General features: G+C 36.2%; 1 protein-coding gene across 1 annotated transcript in view; it reads left to right on the forward strand.

The window, feature by feature from the left end:
- Nucleotides 1-12,166, forward strand: part of LOC129246318 (myosin light chain kinase, smooth muscle) — a 94,059-nt gene that overhangs the window by 20,987 nt on the left and 60,906 nt on the right. Inside the window, exons 8-9 of the mRNA XM_054885038.1 lie at nucleotides 85-1,414; nucleotides 1,478-1,610. Coding sequence (XP_054741013.1) covers nucleotides 85-1,414; nucleotides 1,478-1,610 — 1,463 coding nt within the window. The remainder of the gene's footprint in view (nucleotides 1-84; nucleotides 1,415-1,477; nucleotides 1,611-12,166) is intronic.

A 12,166-nucleotide genomic window follows, 5' to 3' on the forward strand; every position in this document is an offset into this window, starting at 1 on the left:
CACCACCACAAACCCCACTTGATATTTTTGCGTCCACTTGACAACTAAGTAATCATCAACTTTCTTTATTTCAACATGTCGCAGATCCGCCAGGCCCCATCTCTACCGAGCCATTGGTAGTCGATTCAGGTCCCACGCACATCTCACTCTCTTGGGGTAAGCCGATACGCGATAATTCTGCGCCGGTTATCGCCTACCGCGTGGATGCTTGGATTGTTGGTCATGAAGGTGGCGCTATGTGGAAGGAGTTGGGTTTGACACCCATCAATTCTTTCGACGCCTTTAATTTGAAACCGAATGTCGAATATCACTTCCGTGTCACGCCCAAAAATCGCTATGGATGGGGACCATCGGTACAGACTAGCAGTCCATTACAGGTAGGCGGCGCAGAGTGCCTGCCAGAGTTCGTTAAGATATTGCCGGGCCAGTTGAAGGCATTGCTGGGCACACAACTGGTGCTGGAGTGTACGGTACGTGGTGCGCCGCGCCCACAAATCGATTGGTATAAGGATGGCATGCATATCAGCCCACTAGCGGAGCGCATTCGAATTCGTCAAATCGGTTCCACCTGCACGCTGATCATTGCGCTAGTTTCTGAGTTGGATGCAGGTCGTTACACTTGTGAAGCGACCAATTCGAAGGGCAGAGTATCGACCTTTGCGCGACTTCAAATCGTTTCAGATCCACGTCTGTATGAAGCCGATACAAAGCTAAAGGAAATCATTCACTCCGACAAGGTGGCGTCTGTTGGTGACACACTTCCTATTTTCACGATGCGTTTGCGTGATCGACGCGTACAAATGACTTATCCCGTGCGTTTGACTTGTCAAGTTGTAGGCTATCCCACACCGGAAGTGATTTGGTACAAGGATGATCAGCAAATCGTAGAGAATCGACGTTGCCTCATTACGGACGACGGTCAGTTCCATACACTAGAATTGGCTAGCACAATTTTGGATGATAGTGGAATTTACACCTGCACAGCTAAGAACGAACTCGGCTCGGTCTCATGCCATTGTTCGTTAGTCGTGGATAAAGGTATACGTGCTTATATATCACCGGAATTCTATATGCCGCTCGATCCCTTGTACATATATCAAGAGGGGCAGGAGATACGCCTCACCGCTAGAGTGGAGGCCTACCCTACTGTGGGTGTTTCCTGGCATCGTAATGGTGTACGTTTGCGTCCCAGCCGACGCATAGGCGCCACCCTGGACACCAATGGTTTTGTAGAATTAATCATTGCCAATGCCACACCGCACGATGCTGGCATTTATGTGTGCACCGCTTCAAATGCAGTCGGCAAGGTGGAGAGTAGTTGTCGTGTGGTAATAGAAGAGCCCGATGAAGAGCAACTACAGCAGGGACAGCGTGCCGCCAGTCAGATACCGGCCATTGTGAAGTGTGACTTACCGTAAGTGTTATTGTAGAATAGTGAGTAGATACCGCTATATTTTTATGTTCACTCGTTTCTCAGGTACTCCAAAGAGCCAATGTTTGTTGTTAAGCCGCGCTCTAGCGAAGCCTATGAAGGCGACACGGTGATTATATTTTGCGAAGTTGTTGGCGATCCAAAACCGGAAGTGGTGTGGCTGCGTGATTTTCTAAATGTAAGTACTTAAGTTAATTCCTTATGAATTATAAGGCAGTAAGATTCTGCTGGACCTATTTTCAATAAAGCGTAGAGATGATTATGAGTGAAATTATTGTCGGCAAGAGTCAAGTTTGGCACCCAGAATATCTCAAAATATATGGCTTGCGTCTATTTTATCTGAGCTCGAACACTGCGCGGAAAACTATTCCTGCAAAATGTGGTTTGTGTGAGCGCGTTTTAGATGATTTTTTTTTTGTATAGGGTGGGCCATTTGAAATTTGCTTTTTGAATCGGCTATAAAAAAAAAACTAATCAATATTTTTTCAAACTTTTTTTTTTTATTTTGAAGATTGAACATTGTCATTTATGAATGAAAAATAATATCGTTAAAATGACTGCCACGACTGGCCTTACAGTAGGCCATTCGATCAACCCATTTTTAAGCACATTTTCGATTGTTTGGGCTCCAATTTCATGAATGGAAACTTCGATTTCGTGTTTTAAAGCATCAATCGTCTCTGGATGGTTCGCATAGCGTTTGTCCTTAACGGCTCCCCACAAAAAATAGTCCAACGAGCTTAAATCACAGATCCGAGGCGGCCAATTGATATCGGAATTCAAAAACGGTAGCCAAAAGTTCGAGTGTAACTTTGGCAGTGTGACAAGTTGCATTGTCCTGTTGAAACCAAATGTCGTCCATGTCATCCTCTTCAATTTTTGGAAACAAAAACTCGTTGAGCATGTCACGGTAACGCTCGCCATTTACTGTAACCGCGGCTCCTCGCTCATTTTCGAAAAAAATGGCCCGATGATGCCGCCAGACCAAAAATCGCACTAAACAGTGACTCGTTGTGGATGCATTTGCTTCTCTACAGTAACGTGTGGATTTTCTGAGCCCTAAATCGACAATTTTGCTTATTGACGTAGCCACCGATGTGAAAATCAGAAAAGAAGAAGAAGACTCACCACTTTGGAAATGGGTTTTCCATATTTCCCGATTTTGTTCAAGCGTATAGCGTCCCATTTCGTAAATGTCAAACATTTAAGTAAATTATAAACACATTTGACATGTCATTTGTGTTACCATTCTCAAAAAAATAGGTGGTTCAAAAAGCAAACGCTATATGGCCCACCCTGTAGCATTCACGAAAAGTAATATACAAATCTGTGACGTTGAGTCTGAGAGTTGGCAGAAATACCTTTTCAGCAAGGCTCTGAAAAATATTTTCCTTTCTGGGCGTCAAATACGACTTAGTGCCAAGTGATAGATATAGCTTTCTGCGTGTCCATAAAATCCCAAATTAAAAATCAAAAAACAGGGCTGCAAAGGCAGGACATTTTTTTAAGAAATAAGATCAGAGCTTTTAATACCCCGCATTCCATCACAAACATCATCGATAGTTACCGAAAGAGTACCAAAATTAATAATGGGAAAGAGTTTTTTAAAAATGACCACTAAGAGGCGCCGACTTTGGGTCTAAATTAAAACTAAAACAGTGCGCGCGTAGAGATCAGCAGCGGAGGTAGCAAAGCTCACCTTTAAAATACCGGATGTTTGTTAAGCAACTTGCCCGCTGTACGATACTGTATTGAGTGTTTCACTCAAACGTCTGTGCTTGTTGTCGGTTCGTCAGAAACTGTCCGCCTTCTCTGTTGCTGCAACTGTTGCTGCATCGCTTTGCGTTCCCAATCAATATGGCGGGCTTGTTCCAGGATAGCTGGTTCCTTTCTGAAGCGGACGCAATAAAACATGACGTGTTCTGCGTTTTCGTCAGTATTCTGAACGCCGTGAAACTTAAAAAAAGTATGAAACAATTTACTAAAAGATGTTCAGAAAACAAAAACGTCGAAGCGATTTTTTTCAAAATCGTCTCCCAGACCCCACTGCAAGTTTAGGGTTAATGCAGCAACATAGAATAAATTACTATTGGGTTGTCCGGAAAGAAATTGCCGATTTTTTAAAAGAAAGTAAATACATTTTTATTAAAACTTAGAAAGAACTTTAATCAATTATATATTTCCCATTTTGTGCGATAACCTTTTGCCATCTTTCCGACAAATTCATTATTCCGCGCTCACAGAACTTCTGGCCTTTATTTACAAAAAAAACTGAACCAAGTGCGATTTTATAGCCTCGTCATTGCCGTCAAGTTTTACCATTTAAGGAGTTCTGCAAAGACCAAAACAAAGGGTAGTCTGACGGTGCAAGATCAGGACTATATGGTGGATGCATCAAAAGTTCTCAGCCAAGCTCTCTGAGTTTTTGGCGAGTGGCCAAAGATGTATGCGATCTAGCGTTGTCCTGATGAAATATGATACCGTTACGATTGATCAATTCTGGTCGCTTCTCGTTGATGGCTGTATTCAATTTGTTCAATTGTTTGGTTCCTCTGAAGCAGCTCAAAATATACCACACCCTTCCAGTCCCACCAAACTGACAACATAATCTTCAGCCTTTTAAGGGGCTTGTGGCGCTTCATCATACTTGGACCCCATGCTCGTTTTCGATAGACGTTATTGTAAACAATCCATTTTTCATCACCAGTGATAATCCGTTTCAAAAACGGATCCACTTCATTGCGTTTAAGATGCATATCACGAGCGTTGATTCGGTTTGTTAAATGAATTTCCTTCAATTCATGTGGCACCCAAATATCAAGCCAGTCCAAGACTCTTTATATGCCCATGAACGGTTGATTTTGGTATATTTAACTTCTCTCCAATCTCACGCAAAGTTACATGACGATCCGATTCGATTAAAGCCTTGATAACGTCTTCATCAACAACATTGGCCGGCCTGAACGTTGCTCATCTTTAAGTGAAAAATCTGCAGAATGGAATTTGATAAACCAATTTCGACACTGTCTTTCTTTTACGGCTTTATCGCCATATAAATCACGCAACTTTTTAGCAACCTTCTCTACGCTTCTTCCTTTACGGAAATAGTAAAGTAAAATATGACGAAAATTATTTGTTTGTGGGCTCGGCGGCCGCCGTAGCCGAATGGGTTGGTGCGTGATTACCATTCGGAATGCACAGAGAGGTCATTGGTTCGAATCTCGGTGAAAGCAAAATTAATAAAAACATTTTTCTAATAGCGGTCGCCCCTCGGCAGGCAATGGAAAACCTCCGAGTGTATTTCTGCCATGAAAAAAGCTCCTCATAAAAATATTTGCCGTTCGGAGTCGGCTTGAAAGTGTAGGTCCCTCCATTTGTGGAACAACATCAAGACGCACACCACAAATAGGAGGAGGAGCTCGGCCAAACACCTAACAGAAGTGTACGCGCCAATTATTTATTTTTATTTATTTATTAAAATTGACACCAAACAAACAAATATTGGGTTGGGGAAAAAGAAATGTCGTATTTGTGATCGAAATTTGACGCTTTATTTAACGTACTTAGAATTATCCGACTCAAGTCAAATATGCCCCGTTTTGTTCGCAAACTTGTTGCCATTTAGAAGGCAACTTCATTATCCCCCCTTTATAAAACCCCCCCTCCTTATTTGCAAAAAACTCAGACAACCAGTTTTCGCAAGCCTCTTTTGAGGCCAACTTGGTATCACCAAGGGCGTTTTGCATGGACCGGAAGAGATGATAGTCACTTGGTGCCAGGTCCGGACTATATGGTGGGTGCGAAAGGATATCCCATCCGAGCTTCCGTAGCTTCTGGCGGGTCATCAAAGTTGTGTGAGGACGAGCGTTGTCCTGGTGGAACACAACACCATTCCTATTGACCAATTCTGGCCGCTTCTGATCAATCGCCTGCTTCAAACGGTCAAGTTGCTCACAGTAGAGGACCGAATTAAGGGTCTGGCCATAGTTGAGCAGCTCATAGTGGATAATTCTCATCCAATCCCACCAAAACACAGAAAAACCTTCCTGGCGGTCAATCTGGGCTTGGCGATGGTTTGGGCCGGCTCGCCGCTTCTCGACCACGATCTTTTTCGCTTGGCGTTGTCGTGCGTGATTCACTTTACATTGCCAGTCACCATCCGCTTCAAAATGGGTGAAGTTCGTTCCGTTTTAGCAGAGAATCGCAAGCGTTGATTCGGTCCAAGAGATTTTTTTGCGTCAACACGTCAGGCACCCAAGCATCCAGGTTGTTTTGGAATCCAACCTTCTGCAAATGATTCCAAACGGTTTTTTGATCTACACCTAGTTCTTGACTAATTGAGCGAATGCTCACATGCCGGTCTCTTTGGATAATTTCAACGATTTTATCAATCTCTACGGCGATTGGCCTACCAGTACAGGGTGCATCAAGCGACATCTACTACACCAGAACGAAATCGATCGAACCAACGCTGTGCTGTGCGAATCGTTACAGTATCAGGCCCATAAACTTCACAAATTTTTGCAGCCGCCTTCGTTGCATTTTTACCTCTAAGGTAGTAAACATGTAAAATATGACGAATTTCTTGCTTGGTGGACTCCATCTTTGACGCGCTATAACTTAAGACTGAAATATACGATCACAACATTGTCAAACAGACACTTGTAGTACAGATAATCGTCTTCAAATCGCCGTTTAGTGTGACCCGTTGCAATAAGTACAACGCAAGATATGTTTAAAAGTCGCACTCAATTGACAAAATACGACATTACTTTTTCTCCAACCCAATATAAACGAAATTACTCGCTTCTTTTTTCTAAAGCAAGCTAAAAGTGACAGCTATATTAATAACTGTCATAAGAAAAAATTCAAATAGTCACAAGCTGCTCAAAACAATTATCAACGCCGTCTATATGTAAAATCGGCAATTACTTTGCGTACAACCCAATATAAACAAATACAAACGAGTCTGTATAAAAAAGTTGGCATATAAGAATTTTTGAATAGTTATTGTTGTTGCTTGTCCCACTCCTTCAAAGCACGCAGAGATTCATTCACATCGGCGCACGCATATAAATTTCTAAATACCATTGAGTGAATTTAATGCGAATGCGCATGTGAAGTAAAGCAAACAAAACGGTTTCCAGTGCACGCAACAACAGCTGATTGAACTTTTTCGCCCCACTTGACGCCACTCCCGCTTGCAATGAGGCCTCCAACAGTAGCACAACAAAATGAATCATTTTTGCTCTTACTAAGCAGACAGAATTTCGCTATTGTCGCCTTCGTGACGTTAATTGACGCATTGCTTTTTTTTTTTTGCATTGCATTGCATACTGACAGCGGCACGACGCGACGCAAACAAAATGCGACAGGTGAGCGTTAGTCGCTGGCCACTGGTTGCTGGCCGCTATTAGCTTCAAATTTCATTTCAGTTTAACAGTTGAGCGCTACGAAAGCAAATGTGGGTTGAACGCGCGCGCGCCTACCAATAAATATTTCAAATACATGCGCATACACGCATACATGTAAAAAACATATGCGCAAATAAATATACATACAAATATATTACAAGCAAAACGAAAAAATAAAAAATACAAAACATTAATACACCCGAGTGTAACTGTAAAACGCCTCAATGCAGATTCAGCCAACTGCATCCCAACGGCCTACGCTGACAATTCCATTTGCAGCAATAAATTAATTTGCACATTTGTTGGGCTGGCGCTGCTCGTGCGTACGTGCGTGTATGTGTGTGTGTGTGTGCTCAGTGCTCAACCGTTTATAGCTTGGGTGGTGGTGCACTTCTACTACGTCACTCAGTGCGTCCAAAAATGGTGTAACTGCTTCTACTGCACGTGCGTGGCTGTTTTTTCGCCCTCTGCGGACATGTTTTTGTTTTGCTGGCGCCCGACACTCAAATGGGAAGTGAAGTGGAAATAAACAGTGTAGATATGAAAAAATTGGATTCTAATACTAATTAATTAGCTGATACTTTGTTTTAAGTAAAGCAGCAAAAACAACAAAAAAGAAATTGTAATTGGAAATATAAATTATTATTAAAGCAATGAACAGCGTTTGGGTGGCATTGATTGGCTTGTCGTTGTTTGCCTCAAACTTTTTGTGCGTCCACATGGGCATTACTGTTGAAACTTTCACGCTGCGAAGACGTGCGTAAAACTGCAACAGACGCAGCTCAATCCTGGTTTTACAGTTGCTTTGTGTGTGCAAGAGATTTTTGTGCTCCTTCTTGATTATACTTTGTCAAAAAAAAAAAAACAAAAAAAACCTTCTCTAAAGTGAAAATCTGTGCTCGTCAACAAATGCAAAGTGTTTAACGTAGTGAATTATTTAGGTGGAGCTATAAAAATAATTTTATCACCTGAATTCATTAACAACGCCAGTGCAGGTAATCTTCGTTAAAATGATAATAAATATCAGATATGAGTTTATATGTAAATGTTTTCTGGGCCTGTGTTCACAATAATAACAGTCGACATATGCAAGGTGCTGACTCTTTTGTTTTCCTCATTTTTTTTATAAAAATATAATTAATTCTATTTACATCAACAAATGTATAACTCAAACTCAGCTTGAAACAAAGTTAGAAAAATCAATATTGCAAGGTGCTGACTATTTTTCCCCTTCATTTGTTTTTATAAAAAATAAAAATATCAAGGTGTTGACTTTTTATTTATTTTTTAGTTTTTTTTATAAAAATATTATTCATTCTAAAAAAAATGTATAACTCAAACTCAGCTTGAAACAAAAGTAAAAAAAAAATTAATATTGCAAGGTGCTATTTATTTATTTTTTTTTTTTTTAATTTTTTATAAAAATATTATTCATTCTAAAAAAAATGTATAACTCAAACTCAGCTTGAAACAAAATTAAAAAAAAATTAATATTGCAAGGTGCTAACTATTTATTTATTTATTTTTTTTTTTAATTTTTTATAAAAATATTATTCATTCTAAAAAAAAATGTATAACTCAAACTCAGCTTGAAACAAAATTAAAAAAAAATTAATATTGCAAGGTGCTAACTATTTATTTATTTTTTTTTTTTTGAATTTTTTATAAAAATATTATTCATTCTAAAAAAAAATGTATAACTCAAACTCAGCTTGAAACAAAATTAAAAAAAAATTAATATTGCAAGGTGCTAACTATTTATTTATTTATTTTTTTTTGAATTTTTTATAAAAATATAATTTATTCTACAAAAAAATGTATAACTCAAACTCAGCTTGAAACAAAGTTAAAAAAATCAATATTGCAAGGTGCTGACTATTTGTTTCCTTCATTTGTTTTTATAAAAAATAAAAATATCAAGGTGTTGATTTTTTGGTTTTTTTATAAAAATATTATTTATTCTACAAAAAAATATATAACTCAAACTCAGCTTGAAACAAAATTAAAAAGAAATCAGTATTGCAAGGTGCTGACTATTTTTCCCCTTCATTTGTTTTTATAAAAAATAAAAATATCAAGGTGTTGATTTTTTATTTATTTTTTAGTTTTTTTATAAAAATATAATTTATTCTACAAAAAAATGTATAACTCAAACTCAGCTTGAAACAAAGTTAAAAAAATCAATATTGCAAGGTGCTGACTATTTTTTTCCTTCATTTGTTTTTATAAAAAATAAAAATATCAAGGTATTGATTTTTTATTTATTTTTTAGTTTTTTTATAAAAATATTCATTCTAAAAAAAAATGTATAACCCAAACTCAGCTTGAAACAAAATTAAAAAAAAATCAATATTGCAAGGTGCTGACTATTTATTTATTTAATTTTTTTTTTACTTTTTTTATAAAAATATAATTTATTCTACAACAAAAAATGTACAACTCAAATTCAGCTTGAAAAAAAAATGTTTGCATTGAATAAATTTGCATTAAAATTTCAAACTTTTTAGTCAGAATTTTTAGACAAATTTTGGGTACGCAGTTTTATATCCCATTAAATTTTAGTATGAATTTTAGAATTAAAAAAAAATAATAAAAAAAATCTGACTGTGCAGTTTCAGAGTTCACCAAATCTTAACATCACTTTGTTCACAAATTGGAAGTGGCTCAAAAATTGCGCTGAGTTTTGCCGTTTTTGTTTGCTTGCGGGCGCTCCTATGCATTTTCTCTACATAAAAAAAATGTCGAGCAATCGTTATATGGAAGAAATTGCACAACACAATCAGCAAAAAATTCTATAAAAAATCAATGCGAATTTTCAACTGCTTTACACTTGCATTTAATGGATTATAAAACTGCCCACTCAAATTTCTGATAAAAAAGTTTCAAATTTTTTATGAAAATTTATAGATTTTTTTTATAAATTTATAATAAATCAAAAATTGTATCTTCAGGACTGAAGTCTTTATAAGTGAAGTTTTTTTCCATACCTCAAACATGGAACAGAATTTATAATAAAGCAGAAATTCTTTTTTCAACACTGAACCCTGAACACTGAATACCCCAAACTTTGTAGAGAATTTATAAAAAATCAAAAAATTTTGACACTGAAGCCTTTACAAGTGAAATTTTCTACTATATGAAACTTTGTACAGAATTTATAAAAAATGAAAATTTTGTTTTTCGACACTGACAATTTTTTTTTTCTTCAATACGTCAAAATTTCTACAAAATTTACAATAAATCAAAAAAAAATTCAAAACTGAAAAAGGTTTCAAAAAAAAAGGTCTTCAATTTTCGTCAACTTTGTACAGAATTTATATTAAATAAAAAAAATTGTTTTCGACACTGAAGGCTTTTTATGTGAAATTTTTTTCAATACCTCAAACTTTGTACAAAATTTATAATAAATCAAAAAACGCCACTGAAAATGACTTCAGACTGGAATTCCCTTGAATGCATCAAACTTTTTACAGAATTAATAATGAATCAATAAAATTCTTTTTCCAACACTGAAGCTTTTATAAGTGAATTTTCTTTCAATGCTTCAAACTTTGTACAGAATTTATTAGAAATAAAAAAACTTGTTTTCGCCGCTAAAGTCTTTATAAGTGAAATTTTCTTCAATACCTCAAACTTTATACAGAATTTATATAAAATCAAAAAAAAAAAATTTTTGCTTCTGAAAAAGACTTCAGACTTCAATTTTCTTCAATTCCTCAAACTCTGTAGAGAATTTATAAAACATCAAAAAAAAAAATTGTTTTTGAATTCATGGACACGATACCATCTTTAATAGATTCGCCGAAAGAACCGAAGATATTTGACTTTAAAAACCCCATACCAAAAGTTTCAACATTGACTTTTAATAATATTCTCCTGTTTTTTGCTTTATTGGACGGCAAAATTTTTATATTGCCATTATTTTTTTATTGATTTTTTCAAACACACGCACTATGAAGCTTTTCGATTTCCCGCTAAATAAGTGAAAATATGCAATGCAATTTGCTGCAATGAACTTAAGGAGACAGATACCTGTAAACGGCCATATTTTCCCTGATTTTCATAAAATTTATTCAAAATGAAGAAGTCAATATATTTTTTCCAAAATTGGCATACAGTTTATTTATACATTTTTTTTTTTATTTTAATCATTTACAATGGCGGATGTACACTCAATTCTTCCAGGAAGGTCGCTTCGCATCGGCGTCAGTGACCTGAATACAAAAAACCAAACATTTTTTTGTTTATTAATGTCATAATTTTTATATGAATTAAACAAAAATGGAAAAGAAAATTCGCGGAATTAAATGCTTAAAAAAAAAATGTTAATTTTGGGGCGAATTTTCCTACTATTTTTGCTTCGAAAAAATTATTTTTTCCAAAAATTTTCGAAAACTTGAAACACATAGAAAGTAATGCCATAAAAAAGATGTGTGCAAAATTTCAGGGAGATCGGTCAATAACTTTTCGAGTTATCGTGTATGCCAATTAGAAAAATTTAGTTTTGAGAAAAACGCGTCTAAAGTTTGAATACATGAAATTTCAAGCTCTCCCAGAGCTCGAACGCAAAGATCAGAGTCGTCACGGTTGACGATCTATAATATAAGAAATACTTAAATTTACGTTCTAAAAATTTTGTGACATATTCTTAAAGGATTATATTAACATTTTTACAGGTATTTCCGCCTTCTCATTTCATTAAAATTCTCTGGTTGGACTTGGTCACCTTTGAATGAATCGTTAATTTTTAAATACGTTTTTTTTTTTCCTAACCGACATTAGTTAGGCGCTTGGCTTTAATTTAAACTATTTACTTGTTCGCTCAGTGTGCATTGCAATAAACATCTGAAAGAATCTCGTCTGTGGACTTAGGCGGATTCGATATGTACCTACTCAATTGCCTAAATGCTAAGTCTTTTTATTAAATTAAAAATTTTCTCACTTAAACTCGTCGCATAGAAACATATAAAATATAATAAATACCTGCATTAAACAGTCGTCCAAAAAATACTAAATAAAAGGACATTATAAAAAAATTATTATATGTGTGTGATTTTTGTTTTCGCTGCTACTCAAGTGACTCAAGATACCAGTTGGTTAATTGTTGCTAATGCCACCATTAGCAAAAAAATACAAATACTCATACATGAACATATACATATGTGTATGTATGTATGTATGTGTGTGCTGCTAAAATTAACTATACACAAAATAAACGCCAAATAAGCGCAGTTCAATAAAAACGAGTATTTGTTGTCTGTCTGCTAACATTTTGTTCCTGTGACAACAAAGTTTGCTGTGGCCGCGTTGCAACGTTGCT

The sequence above is a fragment of the Anastrepha obliqua genome, chromosome 4 (assembly GCF_027943255.1).
Source record: "Anastrepha obliqua isolate idAnaObli1 chromosome 4, idAnaObli1_1.0, whole genome shotgun sequence".
Taxonomy (NCBI): Eukaryota; Metazoa; Arthropoda; class Insecta; order Diptera; family Tephritidae; genus Anastrepha; species Anastrepha obliqua.